Source organism: Zootermopsis nevadensis, unplaced genomic scaffold, assembly GCF_977971745.1.
Source record: "Zootermopsis nevadensis isolate Lab colony 2312 unplaced genomic scaffold, Znev_1.0 Znev_ptg000009l, whole genome shotgun sequence".
Lineage (NCBI taxonomy): Eukaryota > Metazoa > Arthropoda > Insecta > Blattodea > Termopsidae > Zootermopsis > Zootermopsis nevadensis.
The window spans coordinates 6,862,880-6,884,836 of record NW_028259141.1 but is presented as its reverse complement, the minus strand read 5'-3'; the positions used below and the strand labels follow the sequence as shown (position 1 = coordinate 6,884,836).

Genomic DNA, 21,957 nt, shown 5'->3' with positions numbered 1-21,957 from the left:
ACGTTCGGTGTGTGTCACAAACTGTTTAGTCATCAGAAAATTCATGTCATGAATAGAGGCATGGCACTGTTTTCCATGGAAGTAGGTGTTTTTTGAGAATGCAGGTAAAAAAATACTTTTAAGAGACTGCTTGAATGTCCTGTGCATATTTTGGTTATAATTATACCATGTATTAATTTGTGAACATTTCTTTCAGCTATTCAAACACATCCCTAAAACCTAGTGTTATTGATATGATTAATTAAATGTTACAGGGAAAGTGGAAAAACAAGATTGATATTTCAGAAATTTTTTTAGTAATGACTTTGAAAGGTATAAAGTTGGAAATTTGTATAAAATGTTGTCAGTTTGATCCAGTGCATATCTGTTGTAATGACAGGGGATCATGTTTCATGTTACAAGAGAGTACTGGTTCATATGCTGATATATGTCATGATAGAAATCAGATTATCAGTATGAAAGTTTAAGTGTTCACAGATGTGGAAGAGGAGATGTCTCCTGTGCCATCAACATTTTCGGGAATAAAGCTGAACATGAGGTGAGTACCAGTAGAGTTCAGTGTGTTTTATGTTTGTGACTTTGCACACATCAAAATGGTAGTCTTGTTTTCTGCCAGATACTTTCTAGCATTTCACAATGAACATTCCCAATAACATTTCTTATGTTCTTTAAATTTTCTAACGTTACTAGCTGTATTGGAACATAAACTTGATTCTTGATGTATTCACAAAAGAATTTGAGGAGGGTTAGATCTGGAGAGTGTTGCAGCCTGGAAATGGGCCCGCCTTGGCTGATCTTATGATCAGGAAACTGTTTAAGAATATTGTGACCTTGTTGTGGATATGTGGCTGTGCAACGTCATGCTGAGAAAAACATCCGGGTTCTGTTTATGTAAGTATGTTTACTGATTGATAAAATGCAATGGAAATTTAAATACCTGTATTTTAAGACTTTAGTTTTAACATAAAACTTTAATTTGAATTGAATTGTCTTGAGGAATTGATGTGAGTTAATCTTTAACTGGGCATTAGTACTTATCTATTTATGGTTTATTTAATGCCACTTTCAGTAGTTCAAATTATATACCATGAAATGAGAGGATAATCAATGAATAATGCATTAGAACGGATGTGGAAGGAAGTGGTTGTGGCCTGATTAAAAATATTATTCTGGCATGTGGCTGATGTAATTTCATAATCAATTCTCGATTTTTGTCTTAGGGAGCTATGCAGATAATTATACTGCTGTAATATTGAAAACATGGTGGTATATTGTAGCCTAACAACCATGAAGAAAAATAACATTGTAAGTATGTCATGCTTCACTTTTACCCATTTGGCCTTTTTTTTCATGCAGCCATAGCTAAAACTTGCTTCCACATTCTCCTGTCTTTATAGAGGCTACACAAAGGTGTGATTGACAGGAAATGAATTATCCATCAAACAGATTTGCATTTAAGCAGGAAGTGAAAGTGACAGTTATAACCTTGGGTGTTAGATTGCACCAAATGTACCATAAAAAAGTTAAATTGAAGGTTAAATTTGAATAACAATCAAGGTAGTGTGTGTGTGTGTTTGGGGGGGGTGTCTTTTGTTGTTTATAGCCTGAGGATATGAAAACAGGATTTGGCTGACCAGTGATTAACATATTTGTAGCTGAGAGGACCAATGAAAAAAGGGGAAAAGTGGAACATGGTTTCCGTGTACATATGAGATGAATGTTTCTCAATATCATAAGTGAAACTGTGGAGAGAGAGAGCTTCAGTTGATATTTGCAGCTGCAGTTAACAAGCAGTTATATTTATACTGTAAGTATTCCTTGTTACATGTAAATGTTTTTTAGCTTCTTTAAAAGTATTACAACATACATGGATTGTTGTAATTACATATTTATAACCTGTAAAAGTGATCAAGATATAAGTGAATGGGAATATATTTGTATCACATTTATTTTTATTGGCTTTATTGCAGTTTTCTACTTATAAATGTAATGCAGAAGGAAACTGAGTAATGTAGTTTGTTCAAGCAGTTCATGTTTTATTTATTGATATACAAAGATAATAAATATATTTATGTGTATCCACAGATTCAGAAATATGGTTCACCTGTCACCTTGTTGGCCATTTCTGGTGTATGTAGTGTTGCCTACCTTGTTCATTGAAGCAAGAAACACAAAACTAGAGGAAGTGTACCATTGGAACCTAGTGGACTATGATTATCCTGATGACACTTCACGGAATAACGCCATTGAGTCCAAAAATTTTATTCCAGAGAACAATGTACCATTAGGCCTTGATGTTTGGAAAGACAAACTGTTTGTTACAGTACCCCGCTGGAAGGCAGGAGTTTCCTCAACACTTAATTATATTTCTCTGAAAGGTGAGTTAAGTTTCTGAGTTGACATATCTTGCTACTTGGATCAGTCAGCTCAAAAATGTAAAATTCTATTAATAGCAGTGAAAGGGAAGAGATGTATGATGCTTGATTCCTTTTCTGTAATGTGTAAACTTTGATATGTGTACCTCATATAACTGTATTTATAATTAAAAGTAGAAGAAGCAATTCTGACCTATTTGAAGATCCTTTTCTGACATTTCCCTGGAGAGACTGGGGAGAACCACAGTCAGGATTGAGTAGATGCACATTCTTATCTGTGACAGAAAATGGGATGAGTGATTAGGTTCATGCCCTAATTGCTTTGTCCATAAAGAGTGAACCCTAGTACCCACTGGATATGTGGCTGGGTGGGCTCCATAGCCAATCTGGGCATTGTAGAAAGAGAAAAAATCTTGCCCTGCTGTTAATAGAACCATGGATGAGGAGATCAGAGCCTAGTCACTGTACCAACTGAGCTATCTCATGACAGAAATATTTCTCTTATTATTTTAGAAATAGTTACTGATGTATTATGAAGGTAAAAATATTAGCAAAGTAACTTCTTCATAGGGAAGCATCATCTTTACTCTTCAATTTGGCATACTTACATTGTGAACCTGTACAGATAAAAAAAAATTGTGTATATTATTATCTTTCATAACATATCAATGGTTTGTTGCAGATAATAACAGATCTCCTAAACTGGTGCCATATCCTGACTGGAACACTAACAAGTTGCCTGCAAGTAAAATTGAAAAAGGAAGCTACGCTAAGAATACAACACATTTAATCTCAGTTTTTCGTGTGAGAGTAGATGCTTGTGACCGCTTGTGGGTGATGGACACTGGCCTGTCCGATATTTTGGAAGAAGCCCAGCAGCTGACAGGTCCTCAGTTCCATATCTATGATTTGCACACTGATACTTTGATTCATAGTTATGTAATAAATCAATCTCATGTAAAGGAAAACTCATTCTTTGCTAATATCATTGTTGATGTTGATCCAAATAACTGTGATGGAGCTTTTGCTTACATCCCTGATGTTGGTAGTTTCAGTATCGTAGTTTATAGTCTTCGAGATGATGAGTCTTGGAGGGTCAAACACCCTTACTTCCACATTGATCCTTTGAATGTTAATTTCAGCGTTGGAGGAATAAATTTCCAGTGGACAGATGGAGTGTTTTCTCTGGCACTTTCTGCTCCACAGGAAGATGGGTTCAGAACTGCTTACTTCCATCCTTTTTCTAGCACAAATGAATTCTCTGTGTCCACTAAAATTCTTCAGAATAAAACCCTTGCAACTGACCCTCACAACTTTGAAGAGTTCAAGTTATTGGGTTCAAGAGGTCCCAATACACAGGCAAGTGCCTCATTCTTGGATGAACCAAGTGGTGTTGTGTTCTACACACAAGTAAACCTTGATGGTGTGGGATGCTGGAATTCCAAGAAGAAAGAGTACAGTCCTGAATATCAACATCTTGTGGCTTCTGATAATGAGACCTTTATTTTCCCTAATGATCTTAAGGTGGATCGTGAAAGCAACTTGTGGGTGCTGACTGATCGTTTGCCAATCTTCATGTATAAAAGTCTTGACCCTGAGAGTATAAATGTTTACATTTTCAAAGGCTCAGTTAAGGAGATCATTAAGGATACCATTTGTGAAATACGTGAGAATTGATTTATAATCTGTAGCATTCATGTTGGTATTTCATGATAAACGTTCAGTATTGCATTTTCCTTCATTTGATGAAAACTAGGTAATAATATCAGTTCATAACTGATTAAAATAAGATATATTGTATTCATATTTAACTTTCTAAGGGTAATTTACATATCTTTTTTTTTAAAAAAAAACTTTCTTTACTCACCTTCAGTATCTTCATTTTTGCATTCAAGAACTGAGTATGTACATCCACAATCCTCAGTAATGCATACATTAATTTTTAACATTTTTTATTGTACTAAGCTGTATATATTATTTCTAACCCATATTGCTTACTCCACCTTTTCTTCCCTAACAAACCAGTGAAATTAAGTATCTGAGTGACTGACATTATAAGTAATGATTATGGTCTTGGTAATCCATTGATGCAATTCTATTTAATGTTCTCTGTTCACTTCATTAATTTTTCTTTGTTACTTCAGCCACCATTGTATACTTATCATCTTGTAACTCAACACAAATAAAACATATCCATGAGTATTTTGATCATGTTGTGTACTTTGATTAAGTTTGTGACACTTGTGCATCCCATACTGAAATTATAAGCACCTATACGTGAAGTATAATGTATTTAGTTCATTGTTTAAGGAGGGCTGGAGGGAAATTTCATGCCTTTTGTCTCAACTGTGGCACTGATTCAGAATTTTATGTTTATTTCAGACATTAGAAATTATTTAAGATATTATTGCATCCATAATACAGATATATCAAGAAATCACTGAAAACTTAACATCTTAACTATAACTTCAATGTATACAGCAATATATGTTACCTGACTGGAAGATCAAGCTATGCTCTGACTCATCTTTTCTACAGAGATGTAGGTATTAGAAGGAACCATAGTCTGTATCATCCTACACACCAGTCTCCAGGACAAAGACAGTAGCTATTGCCTGGGTCCCATTGGTCTATACATACTGCTAGATCTACCAAACATAACATGTTTTATACAGTCCCAAGGCACATAATATAAATATGAGAGGCAAGTTGGCTTTTTCTCACTACATCCTGAAAATGCAATTTCTCCAAAACACTGGCAGATTAGCTTGCTACAATGTGGTGTCATTATCCATAAAGTTAAGGCACAAGTCTGATAGGTAATAATTTGTTGGCTTATAATTACTGTGGTAGGCACAAAAGGGGAGAGAATGAAATACCAATTGTGACATTGGCTTCATTAGTAATGCTTGTATCACAGCTTTTGCTGGATATTCCTACATTTTGACAACAACATGGAATGGCATGCCAGCGTTTGCTTCTTGGTAGAAGTAACTGCATATTTTCTGTGGCAATTATTCTGACAAGCATGTGACTGATGTTGACTGGCTGATGAGGGCACATGACATACTCATGTTTGTTAAGATTAATATTGTCTTGCATGTACCCCAAGAAATATTTTAAATGAAGGTTTTATTACCAAAATTTTGCATGCATAGAAGTGTTTTAAAATTTAATCGAATTAAATTTTATCTGGAATGTAATTTTGGTTTTGATTATGCTTTTGACTTTGTGCTGTAGTCTGTGCATGAGAGGTGAACCTGTGCTCAGTTTCTTCTGAATGTATTTATAACTATCCTTATTAGCTTTAATGCATGGGTCTGAGAAATAGGCATTCGTGCAACAAAGCTTTAATTCATGTTGAATCACTATTTCCAGCTGAGTTTCCGTCATTCTTAGACTATCATCGCCGTAATATTCGTTGTCGACATATTATTTTTATCTTTTTAGACAATAATATTTTCATCTGTGTATGCAATTCCTTCTGATCATACATCTGTTAATAATCGTTTGTCACAGACTGATACTAACAATTAGTGGAAAGAGTTATCCGTGGTTGAAATTTTAATAAATGAAAATTATAGTAATTGGTCGTCTGTGAGAAAAGAGCTCGTGTTTTGATTTCAAGTCCTATAATGGTACCAGTTACAGAAGATTCGAATACAATTTCAGATGAGGATTATCTCGTTTTACGAGCAAAAAACTCTCTTAAAAGTGATCCGTTTGAGGCGAAGGCATGGATGATAACGGCTAAAACACTGTTCCCAGATAACTTTGCCGTACAGGTTAGGATTGTCTTTTCTGCCTTTGTATTAAGGCGGTTTATCATACACAGATAATGTATTAAAGTGGTCGAAGCTGTGTGCACATAATTCGAAGATTGGCATACCACAAGAACATACTATTTATAAATTTTCCACAATTGCACAAACATACTGATATTCCATTGTTAAGCATTTTCTTGCACGGGTGCAATTTTTGACGGAACATTGTACACAAGTGCAGAAATATTTCAGAATTTGTGTGGCACACATCATTAACAGCGCATAATAATGTATTTCTACATTGAATCTATATTGAATTCTAGGCTTTGTTTTACTTTATATACAATTACTGGCCGTATTTGTAAGCCTGATTTAATCTGCAGTGGCCTACACTTCTTGTACCCTATTTGCACATAAAATGTGTTACAAGAATGCCAGGTCCAGTCCTATGCCAGCCTCACATTGGCTTACCATTTATGTGGCAGATAAGATATTGATTCTCAATGAGCTTATTTTATTTCAGTTTGAAGCTTATCAGATTGAGAAAGCAGCAAAAAATGTTAAGGAAGCTGCAAAATGTTTCAGTGCAATGTGAGTATTACATTATCGCTGTATACAAAGATCTGTATTTGCATTTCTCTTGCTCAGACAAAATCTTCTTGTAGATTTCAAAAGTTCCAGGAGGAAGCAGAGATGTGGCAAGAAGTACAAGCTCTGACGACATCTCTCAGATCTGATATGGCAGAACCTGATGCTGATTTCCTGCGAGACATGTTTTCTCAGATTCCTTTGGGTGAGTGATGATGTGTTGGCTGGCTTTCAAATGGCCACATTTCCTAGACACTTCTTCCTTGTGATCAGGGGTGTTGTCTTGTAAGGTTAGAGAATATTTTTTAATTAGATAATTGCTTTGTATTAACTGACTCTTTGATAAATAAATCTGAAGATTTATTGCTGTTAATATAAAGACCTACCATTTGACATTATCCTCTTTGCAATGTCACTATGTATTTCCTTAATATCGACTTTAATATTGTTCTCCAGTCGCTTTACTGGTCTGTCAGGTGACCACTTCCCAGTTTCTTCACCATAAACTGCGATATTTGATCCTGGGTAAGGAGAATTGTCTATTTTAGGTTACCATTTTATTTTCCTATCCATGTGGGGAAGTTTCTTAAAGTAGAATATAGTTCGTTCCACTTCATCCTTAATCTTCATTTCTTTAAGTAATATTGCAGAAATGTAGAATGAAAAACAAAAGCTAATCATGTGAGATTTGAGGTTTTCACTGCAGTGAAGATGTTGATTTTGTTTTTGTGGGTTGGGACACCATATGGACACATAGGTAGATACCAACATCCCAGTAAAACATACTTACTCTATTTTCAAGGCTGAAGATGGAGATATTATGTTTCTCCAAAAACATTTATATCTTCCTATGAGTCCATGCAATGTCCCAACCCAGAACAGCATTGACAAAAATTAATTGTAACAGAAAATTTATTGTTTAGAAAAGACAGTAAAATTGTTGTGTACTGTGAGTTGAAAATTATACAGGAATAGAATATTTGATTTTTAAATTAGAGTTAGAATTAGTAAGTTTGTGACAGCCAGGTACTCTCATATGAGTTATGGAGTGAATTATTAAACAGAGTTATTTAAGTATTACCTAACATACTGTAAATTTTGCTTTGGCAGTCAAAACTTTGTGAGTAATTGTTTTCAGATGTCACAAACTTTCTTTAATCTGTTTTGTAATGCATTTTACAGTGCATCATGATTTTTAATTCAATTTGTATGGGTAGAGTTTGATAGCATTAGTATTGTACCCGATGATTTTCCTTACATGAAATCAGGATATGTGAAATTTGTTTGCATTTGTGCTGTTGTAGAAGTGCAGCACCAACTGCTTCTTATGACAGCAGAACACAGTGAGGACACAATGGAACATTGTCGTTTGCTTCTTCTCCTGCTTCGACGGTTTCCTCAGACTGTCCCTCAACATGGGGTGAGTCAATTAATGTGGAAATACCTTTTGTAGTTACAGAATACATCATGAAAGAGTTCTAAGTGGGAAATTTGTCAGAAAATGTGTTCATGTTACTGAGCAAATATGAACAAGTGTGCAAACACAACACACGGTGTTTCCATCCACTTCAGTAGAACACTGTAATGTACTGCATAGTAATGCATTGTATTCAGATATGCATTTAAGTCACAGGTAGAAACTTTGAACAGTTTTTGTAATGTGTTTCATTGTTGAATAACATTTTATTTCATTTTTTATATAGAAGCTATTGTGTAATTTTTAATTAAAATCACTTATTTTGGTATGTCTTTATCATACTTCCAAACTAGCGTGTCTTCTTATTCTTACTATGTTGCGTCCATGGTAGTAAAACCCACAAAGTTTTGCAGACTATTCCTGAATCAAGTATGACTCAGAAAATGAATCAAGATCATATTCATTGTATGAAACAACCATTGGCACAAGCATTTTGACAATAATTACTCTATTTCTGTTATATGTATCCATGCCTGTGAATATTTTTTTTTCAGCCAAGACTTGTAGACACCCTCATGACGGCCGAGAAACATAGTCATTATCAAAATTCAGTAAACTGCTTCCGAAAATTGCTTGGTAAGTTTTGCAGCCTTGTTATAATTCATGCTTATGTAGAATTTCATGAACAAGATTGGACATGACAGGATTCCAGTGATTTACAACTTTTGAACATCATGCCATTTGAGGTTATCCCATCTTTGTGATTTTTAATTTATTTGATTAATGATACACAGTACTGTTTAATGCAGGCCTTGATATTGTCTGTGGTGTAGATGTTTAAAAATTTGTGAACTTTTGTCAAGGTGATGTTTGTATGCAATATAAATGAACATGGTGACTGTTTCTGTTTAATAGTAATGTATTAATGGTAATTATAATTATATATATGACGTTTGTTATAGAAGTACATCATAAAATTTTGCAAATGAGTAGAACATGTTTTGTGTTATAAGTATGAAGTTGATATGTAACTTTAAGGTTATATTGAACAACTTAAAGTAGTGAGAATCAGAATTGGTGGAAATTATATACAGGTATAAATAATTTTATTCTGTTTCCTCATTTTGCTATCTGCCCTTCACAGATGGTAAAACTTTTAGAAAAATAATTTCCCTGATAAATTTAAAATATTTTTATTTCATTGTGTGAATAAAATAATTGATGTTACTGTTGTGTCACTGTAAAAGTAGGCTCTTTCAGAGGTATTAGCTTCTTGTTTTATTGTTCCAGTGTGTGATCTACTACCACTTCTAGGGTCAAATTCAGTTGATCTACCATCAAAGCAACTATTCCGATTACTACACAAATCTATAGAATTTTACCTGTGCTATCTCATGTCACCCAGTAAGGCAATACAGGTATGCATTTAATGAGGGAGATGTGGATGAAATAATCATACTTTTTTCTCAGAGTGATGTGAAGCAATGTAAACCAATTTATATTTGTTAATTTATGTGTAAATAATTGTCTCAGGATTTGCCAGAGCTAGAAAGCAGAATAGAAGATCCGTGGAAGAACTTGTTTGTAATTCAAGAAGCAACAGGGAGGAAGCTTGGATGGGAACTTAGTGCAATGTTTGGACACTCATGGTAATTCATTGCTTAAGTTGTTTTTTTCTGTCAAACACTACTTGATAGAAGAAGTTATTGACTAGAAATATATGGGAGGACAATATTAAACTGGATATTGGTTGAAACGTTTATTTGGTGAGGATTGAATTAATCTGCCTCAAGTTAGTGATCAGTGGCAAGCTTTGTGAACGTGTTAATAAACCTATAGTCCATAAAAGGTTGGGAGTTTGTTGACTTGCTGTGTGCTGTTGGCTTCTCAAGGACTCCGCTCCATGGAGTTAGTCAATATAATGTTTTCATTCATAGTTTCCTCCTTTGTAAAAAAACATGTTTTGTTATGTGTTCTGTGATTGTGTCACTGCTTTCAGGAACAAAGATTTATACTGGCAAAAGATCACGCAGTTTCATCAGGCATGTGCTTCTGTTGGAGATGACCATCCAAACCATAAGCAACTGCTCTATTGTATTACAACATTCTTTCTGTATTGTCTGCATGAATATGTAACAACACTGGATTCAGGTATGTCATTAGAAATTAAAATTCGTAGTAGCATTCATGCTTCAAGCGGTCAGAGGTAGGCAAGTCCAATTAGCAATAACAGTCCCACAGATGAAATAAAAAGAAATATACATATAGTATGAGGTTCTATAGACATATTTATAGTTTCTGTGTATTTACTTGTAGTTATTCATATTTGGAAAAGTATGCTCAGAAATTAAAATGGAAAATAAAAATTCAAAAGCAGAGTTGCTGATTATAATCACAATGGTCAAAGGATACAGAACTGGATAAATTTGGTGTATGGTAGTAATGGTAATGCAAATTTAATAATTATTGTTTTGGGAATATATTGATATTCTGTGGTTGTGTGGTTTTTGTAGTATGCCGCAGTTGCCATGTTTGCATTCGTATAAACTATTGGTCTCTCTGGTAAATTTAAGATGGCTGACAATTTTTTCATGAAAATATAAATGCCCAAAAGTGTCTCATATTGGGTAAACATGGAATTTTATTATTTATTCTAGTCTTTTTATTCCTTGTAACTTTCTTTTAGGTGGTGGTGAGGTACCTCTAGTCTTAGTCGAGGCATTCTGTGGCGAGTCAGAGGTAGTGAGTGCATCTGTGTCTGCAAGCACTTCTGGTGCTGGTGAATCTAAGGTTAAACGCCGAAAGGCGGAAATTACTGATGAGTCCTCAGCATCAACACCATTGCTTACTGTTGCGAGGCCTGCAAATATGGTAGTAGTTCACAATTTCCTTATGGCTGTACGATGCCGGGATCTGCTTCACAGTTCTGAGAGCTTGGAGAGAGGTAATTAATACCAAAGGGAAGAATAATTGCTTAATGGTCCCTGTCTGTGGACTAGTTCTGTTGATTCGGCCCAACAGAGTGGGTTTTTGCCTGAGGATGGAGACAGACTTCATACTTTGAAATATTCTGTTTCAGTTATATTAAGATGTTGAATAATGCCCAGGAAGTTTGTTATTTTTATGTCATCACAAACCTTCAGATTTAATTTTAAAGGTTCATCATCATACATAAAAAAATCTCACTATTCAATGCAGTGGATTTCTGTGCAGATTTCAGGAATGTAAACAGTAAATACCAGGCCATCTCCTTGGTTTAGATTCCATGTCAAGCTGTATGTCATTTGTGACGACCATTTTATCATGATACCCTACTCTTGGCAGTAACAAAATCTGTCATACGTGCTCCCATTTCAGAAATGGATTCTGGACCACTGCCTAGATGGGCAGAGGCAGAAAAGTTATTGTAGACAGTAGATTAAACAAATATAATATTCACTGTTTGGGCGGAAGAATATGTTGGTAATTGGAGGTCGTAATTCAACACACTTTACTTTTTTTCAGAGTTTACAAAGTTGAGTCAGCACTTGAAGCTTGATAGTTGGTTAAATGGATTCTTAATTGATGCTGCACTCTACAAAGGAAGGTTTGATGAGGCACAGAACAAAATAGGGAATATTACTGCACTGGATACAGGGATCAATGGAAACCTGCGCAGGCATCTCCGACTAGCCAGCACATTCTACTGTCAGGGTCTATTTGCTGTGAGTTCTGCTTATACATTGCAGTGCTGATTGTCTGTGGCAATTGGGGGAAGCAGGAGCCCAGATAATCAAGAAACACAGTTAATGCAAATTTTATTTTATTGTCATCCACATAAGCAAAATATTAACTTATATTTATAGATAGACCTTCTCGAAGGTATCACCACCTTGTCGAAGGCAATCTGCCGGGTGAGGAGGCTTGCGTGCTCAAATGACCCTTAGTGCTATGCCGGCCTGAGCTTCGGCTCATGGTAGGGTCACCCAAGCCGGACAGGTCTAAGGAGATGCGCTAGACTAAGAGTGATACCCTGGTCCTCCAGGTTGGGGGTTGGGTGTAGGGCTAACAACCTTTCACCTTTAAAAAAATATGTGTTACGAAAAAATCAACCAAGCCTCGGATCAGGACGGACTCTTTGGCACGACCACAGCAATTGAAAAAGGACATGAGATTTGGTACCTGGAACATTAGGAGCCTCTATAGGGCTGGGGCACTGAAATCAGTGTGTAGGGAATTAGGGAATTATAAGTTAGACTTAGTGGCAGTGCAGGAAGTGCGATGGGAGGGGGAGGGCACGATCCCAGTGGACAATTTTACATTTTTCTATGGAAAGGGGAATGACAATCATCAGCTAGGGACGGGTTTTTTTGTTCATAGCAGAATTAGGGCAGCAGTTAAGAGAGTAGAATTTGTTAGTGACAGGTTGTCTTACGTAATTTTGGAAGGACGTTGGTGCGACATCATTGTCCTTAATGTTCATGCCCCAACTGAAGACAAAAGCGATGATATCAAGGATAGCTTTTATGAAGAATTGGAATCAGTATTTGATACATTTGGCAAGTATCACATGAAAATTCTGCTAGGAGATTTCAATGCAAAAATTGGGAGGGAGGATGTCTTCAAACCCACAATAGGCAGCGAGAGTCTCCATGCACTTAGTAATGATAATGGCGTCAGAGCAGTGACCTTTGCTACGTCAAAAGATTTAATTGTAAAAAGTACAAAATTTCCACACCGTGAGGTTCATAAATACACTTGGACTTCCCCAGATGGCAGAACACACAATCAAATAGATCATGTTTTAGTAGATAAGAGAAGGCAGACAAATGTAATTGATGTGAGATCATTCAGAGGAGCAGATTGCGACACTGATCATTATCTGGTGGTAGCAAAAGTGAGGGAGCGGCTTTCAGTAAGTAGACGAACTAAACAAAATTTTGACACAGAAAGATTTGATTTGAAAAAATTAAGTGAGGGAGAGGCAAAGGAACAATATCAAGTTGAAATTTCGAATAGGTTTCAAATTTTAGAGACAAATGAGGATAATGAAAGTGTGGACATCAACAGGGAGTGGGAAAATGTCAGAAACTGCATCAAAATTTCAGCAAAAGAGAAACTAGGATACTACAGGAGAAAGCAAAATAAACCGTGGTTTGATGAAGTATGTTCAAAATTAATAGATCGAAGGAAGCAAACAAAATTTCAATGGTTGCAGAACCCAAACAAAACAAATGCGGATAATCTATGTAACGTGAGACGTGAGGCTAATAGAACCTTTAGGACTAAGAAAAGGGAATACCTGAAGGGCAAAATTGCTGAACTTGAGACAAATAATAAGGAAAAAAACATCAGAGACCTGTACAGAGGCATTAATAACTTTAAGAAAGGATATCAACCCCAGACCAATTTGGTAAAGGATGATAGTGGCAATTTGCTTGCAGATCCAATAAAAATTGTGAATAGGTGGAAAAATTTCTTTAGCGAGCTCTTAAATGTTCATAATACTGGTGATATTAGACAGATTAAAATGCATACAGCTGAACTGTTGGTGCCAGAACCTAGCTTAGATGAAGTGGAACTAGCCATTGGGAAGTTGAAAAGTTATAAATCTCCAGGAATTGATCAGATTCCGGCCGAATTAATTAAAGCAGGTGGCAAAGGGTTGCATATGAGGATCCATAAGCTTATTCAGTTAATTTGGGATAAGGAAGAGATGCCACATCAATGGAAGGAATCCATAATTATTCCTATTTATAAGAAGGGGGACAAGACTGAGTGTGGTAATTACCGAGGAATATCGCTGCTATCAACCTCATACAAAATTCTATCCAACATTCTTTTGGCAAGATTAACCCCATATGCGAATGAAACTATTGGGGATCATCAGTGTGGGTTCAGACGAAACAGATCAACGATTGATCAGATCTTTTGCATTCGTCAGATACTAGAGAAAAAATGGGAGTTCGGTGGGACTGTACATCAGTTATTTATAGATTTCAAAAAAGCCTATGACTCTGTGAAGAGAGAAGTGCTATATAATATTCTTATTGAATTTGGTATACCAAAGAAGCTAGTGGGTCTAATAAAAATGTGCCTAAATGAAACCTGCAGCAAAATTCGAGTAGGTAAATATGTATCTGAGACATTCCTCATCAAGAACGGTCTAAAACAAGGAGATGCTTTGTCTCCCTTGCTCTTTAACTTTGCGCTAGAATACGCCATCAGGAAGGTCCAAGGTAGGCAGGAGGGTTTGCAATTGAATGGGACACATCAGCTATTGGCATATGCTGATGATGTTAATTTATTGGGGGACGATATAAATACAATAAAGAGGAACGCAGAAGTTTTACTAGAGGCTGGTAGACAAGTGGGGCTGGAAGTAAATTCAGAAAAAACTAAGTACATGTTAGTATCTCGTCATCAGAAGACAGGCGGGCAAAATTATCTTAGGGTGGCTAATAAATCCTTTGAAAGGGTTACAAAGTTCAAATATTTGGGAACAACAATAACAAATCAAAATGATACTTGGGAGGAAGTTAGGAGGAGACTAAATTCCGGAAATGCTTGCTACTTCTCAGTCCAAAATATTTTGTCTTCCCGTCTGATTTCTAAGAACCTGAAAATTAAAGTATACAAAACAATAATATTGCCTGTTGTTTTGTATGGGTGCGAAACATGGTCTCTCACTCAGAGGGAGGAACACAGATTGCAGGTGTTTGAGAATCGGGTGTTGAGGAGGATATTTGGGCCTAAGAGGGAAGACGATGGGGCGTGGAGAAAACTGCACAATGACGAGCTTAAAAATCTGTACTGCTCCCCCAGTATTGTGAGGGTGATTAAGTCGAGAAGAGTGAGATGGGCGGGACATGTAGCGCGCATGGATGGGACAAGAGGTGTGCACCGGGTACTGGTTGGGAAACCTGAAGGGAAGAGACCGCTGGGGAGACCTAGACGTAGATGGGAGGATAATCTCAGGCGGGATCTATGGGAGATAGGAGTTGAAGGAAACTGGATTTTGTTGGCCCAGGACAGGGTCCGGTGGAGGGCTTTGGTTAATTCGGTGATGAACCTTCGGGTTCGGTAAGCCATCTAGTTAGTTAGTTAGTTAGTTATTTATAGATAGAAATATGTGTGTTAACATTGCAAAACATATACCAAAAATACGAAACACTGAATATAAGACAGTGTTGTGAGTAATTAAGAAAAATATAATTATACATTAGAGACAGTTTGAGCTCCAGATAATCAGCACTTTTTTGTATTATATTTCATCACATAATTTTTACCATTGTGCATTTCACACACTCATATGTTTTATGAAATGAGGAAGAAAATAAATCCATATGTATTCCATCCTTACCACTTTTGATTATGAAAGACAGTACAAAACTTTATTGCTTTAGATTGAAAGAGATAGCAGCAGGTATAAAATTCATATTGAGTGAAAAGATTTAAAGTTCTCATGGTGATGAGTGTGAAGATGGCTGTCTTTTGGAGGACTTTATAGTCTGATGTTTGAGACAGCAAGTGCTTCAGAAATGTTGGTAAACTTTCACCATACTACACGATGCTAGAACCCAGAAGACAGCCATCTTCATGAGTGGAAAGACATTGTATTCAAATTGTTTGTATTATTTTAGAGGTCATTGGAGCATATCCTTCAGGTAATTACATTATTGCCTTCATCCAGTATGCTGACATCACTTCCTTCTACACATCAGTTGACAAATGTATTGCTCCAGCCTAGTCAGTCAAACAGACATCTTCATTTCCTGCCTTTAACAAGACTGCAGGTTTTGCAGTACTGCATCAAACTCCTGGTTGCAGCACTTAAAGTGAGTGAAAAACAAGAGCAAGACAGTCATATATTTGTAAGAAGTGTACTTATACATTACATTTGGATTCACAAATTTTCAGCATTTTTTTCTAGAACTTGTTCTGCACCGACCTTTGAAGGCAACTTACTTTTAACTCTGTATTTTTCACTGACATAAAACAAAAGCATAATTGTAAAGGGTGGAAACCATCTTGCTATAGAAGAGATTACTATATTTTAGTCTTCTTTCAACTGGCAGTAGCAGTACCAGATTCACTTTCTAGATTCACAAGCCATGTGTGTCCAAGCAACCGAGGAAAATACAGCCTCAGTGAGTTGGCAGTGTTCAGGGAGTAAGTGTTGTTGCTGGATGTAAACAGTGTCTTTAGCATTAACCTGGAGAAAGAAGCTATTTGGATTAGGTAAAGAGAAATGGGGGGTGGGGTCATAATGTTGGACCTCCCCAGCCATACCGGTTACTGCCAGATGTTACATTTAGGAAGTTGAGCACATCATGCCCAGTGGTGAGGGGATTCAGTATATTGGAAAACAGCAGTGGCAACCCTGCATCCTGAATTTGTGTCTCTGCATACACTCCTGACGTGTATAAGGACCCAAACACACATTGTCTTCAAAATCACACGCTTTGACTGCTCTTGGAGCATTACTGCCATATTTTGCATTTCCCTGTATCATCTCACTCCAGTGGTGTGTCCACAATAACTTTTCCTTTTTGGTTGAATAATTATGGGATACATGTACAATGCTACTAAGTACATTCTGTGCTTTCACATAGCATTACTGTGAAAACTATATACATGACAGTCTCAGAACTCATTCTGTGTTCTGTACCAAAATTTGTACTATGATGTACGATGTTCTTGTTCTATTCTGTGGTTTCTTTCTTCTTAGCACCAGTGTCTGTCAAAGTTGCAACCAGACAGTGATTTGGCAATTGGCCACATTATTACACTCCTGCAGTTTGATTGGCCTCTGGAGGAAGAGTTAATGACGCAACTGATGGAACGTATCCGTCAACGGGGATCTTTTTCATACAGCCTCTTTCAGAATTATGTAGTGAATGTGGATGTCTTAGAAGAATTCATGTATCTCTCAACAGAGCAAGGTGGAGGCATCAGTCTAGATGTCATGCCCTCGGTGCAAATCACAAGGTAATATAAATAAGAATCATCACAGTAAAATTTGGTGTACTTATCAAAGTGATTCATTAAGACATATATTTGCTAAAACAGAAATTTGTGTAGATGTATAAAAAATGTTATAAAATTCACTGTGATATGTAAACACTACTTGCCTTTTCTTCTTTTTCTTTAGTTGATTTCCACACTTGTGTCTTGACTTTTGCATAGGAGACTCCAACTGTCTCCGTCTACTTTTTCTTGCATTTCAAAATTCCCGATTTTCTGTATGGAAAATGTATGCTGACAAGATACATATTTTGTGCATTTTTGTATGTATCATTATGATGACTTTCTTGTCATCTTCTGACTTTGCCATATAAATTGCATTCTTTCCCAGGGTTGAAATGATCAGAGCATAAAGCTCACTTTGATGTTATACTGAGGTTAAAAATTCATGGGCCTTTACCTCTCCATTCCCTTTATGTGCCTGTACTTAGGCACAGAGACAGAATTATTTTTACATGTTGTCTATAATACTGAAACCTGTAGCTGAATGAGATGATGGACATCAGATGGCTTTGTCAATCAAATTCTGAAGAAGAAACATTTCTAATGTGAAAAATTGTGTCGTTTCTTATATCTAGTGATGACACATTTTCCAGAATATTAGGTAATATAAAAAATGTTTTATTACAGCCAACGCAGAATTTCAACACGTGGAACAGACAAGGGAGTGAAAGAAGACTTCAAACTGGCCATGAAGAGACAAGTAGCTAGAAGCGTAGAACCTCTTGACAATCTGATAATAAAATTTTTAACTTCAGAAAGGGATCTTTTGTTACAGTCTCTGGAATAAAATATTACTTCATAGTGTATTGGAATTTTATTCTGTAGCCCTAAGTATCCTACATTACACTTAATTAATACCTATTCCATCAGTTGCAACAATTATAATTCTGAACTTTGTTCAGTGTTTTCATGTCTGATTAAATCTCTAAGGAATAGCAAAAGTGAACAAATATAACTTTTTATGTAAACACACTATTATAAATAGCTCTCACTGTTATTAAATCATTCTATTCTTACAGTTGTTCACACATGCACTGCTTCTTCTCTAATTACCATCTCTGCTACCTACCAATTTGCACTGACTTCCATGTGACTGTTGAAGCTGCAGCATGCCTCTGTATGTACATGTCTGATTTGAAGAGTGTAACATGCTTCTAAACATATTTTGAGTGATATGTAATTTGAGGACCCAGTATTGGTACATTACAGCATCTGTAAAATTCTCCCTACTTTACCAGGTTCTCTTCTTTGGCATAAATGGTGCTTAATATAAAGCCAGTAAGATTGAAGGGGTTGGTACATCTAGTTGTGTATTCTGAACCTTAAGCATGTTTTTTGTAAACTTTAGTGTTGAAAGTTACACTTCATTTTTCCTATTATACTAGAATGTACTTGATAGCATGGGGGGAGTAAATGAATAGTTGTAACGAGGAGTGCCATGGACCAACATTTATGCTGAGGCCTTTGCCTTTAACCTGAGAGTTCGTTAATCAACAGATAATTATAGGCAATTCTGATTTGCTGCCTTAAAACAATATAATTTTCGATTATTAATTCTAATAAAAGTTAATATATTCTCTCCTCGACTTACACAAAACGCATATAAAATTAACACGTGTTACACAGCAAAGCTAATCAACTTCACATATATCTGCTACTTGGATTGTTGGAAAATAGAAGAAATGGAATTACATCGATCTGTTTGGCCGTGAATAGTTTTACGTCGATTTAGTGTAGCACATTTTTAAAGATAATTTCAGCACAGTCATATTCATTTTGCTATTTCAAACATGAATACATCCGTAAACAACTAAAAGAAAGGAATATACTATTGTATACCGGCAATACTTAATTTACAAAATGGCGGGTGTTTTTGGGTCTCGTGAAAGGAGATTCACAATTGATGATGCATTTGAAGAAGAGAATGACGAAGCTATCCGTGTTTATGGTTCTACAACAGAAAGATCTCCCTTGAAGCCAAAAAGCAGGAATATGATATCAGAGGACAGTATAATAGTGCGTATAGAGGATCCGATTAGAACTGCCAGTACAATTACAAGTACAGCCCCAAGGTTTAAGACATCAGACGACGTAAGTTTGTTATTATTTCATTTCTTGCATTTGCGAAAACAATGTGTACATAGTTTATGAATGGCCTTTTTCTGAACTAGGCTACATCAAGAGATAGTGACTCCTTGATCCAGGATGGTGGATTTTATACAGGAATGTTTGATCCAACACAGTCAGGTTGGAGGCACCCAAAGATCAGGGAGAATTGGAAAATGGTCTTGGCGGCAGTTGTGTTGTTAATTGTTGGAATTGGTATGTAGCTCTTAATAATAAACATTACTACTTGATGTTATTTGTTATATTTAATGTATTTCTTGCCTTGTATACATCCAGGAAGAAGTAATGTAGCTTCTGGATATTTGTAATTTTTATTTGGCTACAATTTAAAGTGGTGTGTTCGCACACGAACATATGATGTTTGTCTGCAAATAGTTTCGTCATCACCCATCCACAAATGAACAATCTTGATCTGAATGGATCGTATATACTTCATTGTATTTAGTGTTATTTGTAATGATAATATCAGCAAAGAAGTAAAACACAGCAGTGGTTCTTAAACCACAAAAGACAGTCATATGAATTTATTATAAGAATTATAGTGTACTAACCCCCATTGACAATCCAGGTTTCAGTACTCTTCAATAAATTACCCAATAACGTTTGTCATTAAATTTTATTCTTATTGATTTGTTGTTTTAGTAATTGGTCATTTGTAGCAGAAGATAAGGTTTCCAGCAGTAAAGGCTTGGTGTGCATTTTCAGCATACACAGGTGGACCAACCATGAACCACTTCACACACACTCAAATTACTTATTGCGGTTCATGTCCACTGACATATCTGCAGATGTGTCTGTATGTGAATGGACTGGTTAAAGCCCATATTATGAATTTAATGTGAGACCTTAAACCAATTGATGAGAGGGCTGTAATCCATGTATATTCTGAATCATAATTTTGTGTATGTTTCATTTATAATGATATATTTACACTTTTTTCAGGTCTTTTAGTTACTGGTGCTGTGGTTATATGCTTGCCTATGCCAGGCATACAGGCATTTGTGTTCTTCATTGCTGGCTTCATCTGCTTCATTCCCGGAGCATATCATGTGGTCTATATTTACTGGGCAGTGAAAGGCAAACGTGGTTATGATTTCTATCATCTTCCACTCTTCAACTGATTGTTTCTGTATTTTTCTTGCTATAAAGTTTATATTTTTTGGCACTGGTTAATTCTAAAGATTTGAGGTTTGCTATGTGATAGCATTCTCACTCTGTTGCAGCAACATCATTCTTAACAGTACATTTTGAGTTGGCCTAATTTATATTCAGAGCTAAGCTAACCTCATTTTCTGGATACAATCTGATACCAATAAAATATGTTCTACTTTTTTGTCATGAGCAAGGCAAGATATGGTCATTTTTTTATTATTCCAAATGCACAACTTAAACGTCCTTTTCAAAGAGAGACTGAAAATATTCTCATGTTACTGAGAGACTTTTGAGGAAGTGAGTTATGATTGTAATGACTGATATTATTAATGATCTGGTATGTAACTTAATACACTTTATTTTTATTATAAATATCACATTTGTAAATAATTGTAAATAGTGCTTATAGCTATGTAGGTATTTGTATAAAGTTCCTGTTAAATCTACATTGATAATTTATTGTACAAGGCATGAATTATGTGCTCAGTTATGTTAACATTATTGGGGTCTAAGTGAAATGCATAAACCAGTTTCCTTTTGTATATGTGTTTTCCTTTGTTGGTGATTGTGAGCACAATTCCCATTTTCCAACCACTGAGCAGCAGTGTCAAGAAATAACATTGATATTCATGTGTTTTTCACATGTTGGTAAGGAATGTTGTCCAGGGGACATGATGAGGAGCGTTGTGTAGCAGATCCCATTAAGTACTGTGAGAAGTGACCATTTCCATCAGTACCGTGGATGTATTCAGAAGTAATGCCTGTCCAAAAGGTTCCGTTACTTCAATCTAAAACCAATTTAAATGCACACATTTGGAATTAAACTGGTGTAGTATGTTAATAGCTTATGGAGAAATTGGCCATATTTTTTGTAGTGTTATGTAGTTTAGTAGGAGATTACCAACTTTTCATCTGAAGCTTTTACAGAGTCTGAGTATAATGAATTATTCTTGGGCTACCAGTTATGACAAGGCTGATAACCCAAGAATAATTCATTATATTTTACAGTTATTTCCTGCCTCCATTATCATGGTGAAATGTAGCCAGACCAAGATGCTACAATCCAGATTCCTGCCATCTTTATACTTGCTGCCATGAGAACTTCAAATTCTACAGTATATAATGAACTCTGATTATACTATTTTTTTAGGAAATGTGTTCGTAATTTAACGGAAATTTACGATGGAAAAAATAAATTGGCATTATTTGTTGTAACGAATTGAAATTTATATGGTATATTTAGTTGTTTTGTCAGCAGCTATGTGAGAAAGCGCTGTCTACATTGTATCTATAATAGTATTAATTCCAATTAAACAAACTCTAAACTGGAATTTGTTGATTGTTTGCCTGAAAGTTCAATCCTTTAGTACCCAGTGGTAACTAATAATGTCACTGTTTCTAACAACTGAATTTTCACACAGGGTGTAATTGTAGCTTTGGATCTAAAAACAAATCGAGACTATAAGGTTATGTATCTCTGAGTGCAGTGTCCTACCACCTGCATGGATTAGTTCCAATGGAATTC

General features: G+C 35.8%; 3 protein-coding genes across 4 annotated transcripts; all 3 read left to right on the top strand.

Moving 5' to 3' along the window:
- Nucleotides 1-180: 180 nt before the first annotated feature.
- On the top strand, nt 181-4,586 carry yellow-c (L-dopachrome tautomerase yellow-c). The gene is made up of 3 exons (XM_022057997.2): nt 181-1,807; nt 2,086-2,378; nt 3,058-4,586. Exons 2-3 carry the CDS (start codon nt 2,096-2,098, stop codon nt 4,050-4,052), a joined length of 1,278 nt encoding a protein of 425 aa, XP_021913689.1. The 5' UTR covers nt 181-1,807; nt 2,086-2,095; the 3' UTR covers nt 4,053-4,586.
- A 1,312-nt stretch (nt 4,587-5,898) lies between these two features.
- On the top strand, nt 5,899-17,957 carry IntS10 (integrator complex subunit 10). 2 transcript variants are annotated; one of them, XM_022057995.2, is made up of 13 exons: nt 5,899-6,160; nt 6,663-6,730; nt 6,805-6,932; nt 8,032-8,147; nt 8,699-8,780; nt 9,435-9,562; nt 9,678-9,793; nt 10,144-10,295; nt 10,831-11,088; nt 11,649-11,848; nt 15,767-15,961; nt 16,855-17,114; nt 17,781-17,957. In XM_022057995.2, exons 1-13 carry the CDS (start codon nt 6,011-6,013, stop codon nt 17,938-17,940), a joined length of 2,013 nt encoding a protein of 670 aa, XP_021913687.1. In that variant the 5' UTR covers nt 5,899-6,010; the 3' UTR covers nt 17,941-17,957. The 2 variants fall into 2 exon arrangements, with proteins under 2 accessions (XP_021913687.1, XP_021913688.1); XM_022057996.2 differs by having other exon boundaries at nt 6,019-6,160; nt 6,815-6,932.
- Nucleotides 17,958-18,214: 257 nt separating this feature from the next.
- Nucleotides 18,215-20,974, top strand: LOC110826896 (uncharacterized). Its single transcript, XM_022058000.2, has 3 exons — nt 18,215-19,244; nt 19,325-19,475; nt 20,223-20,974. The coding sequence occupies exons 1-3, from the start codon at nt 19,014-19,016 to the stop codon at nt 20,399-20,401; spliced, it is 561 nt and encodes a 186-aa protein (XP_021913692.1). The 5' UTR covers nt 18,215-19,013; the 3' UTR covers nt 20,402-20,974.
- The last annotated feature ends 983 nt before the right edge of the window (nt 20,975-21,957 follow it).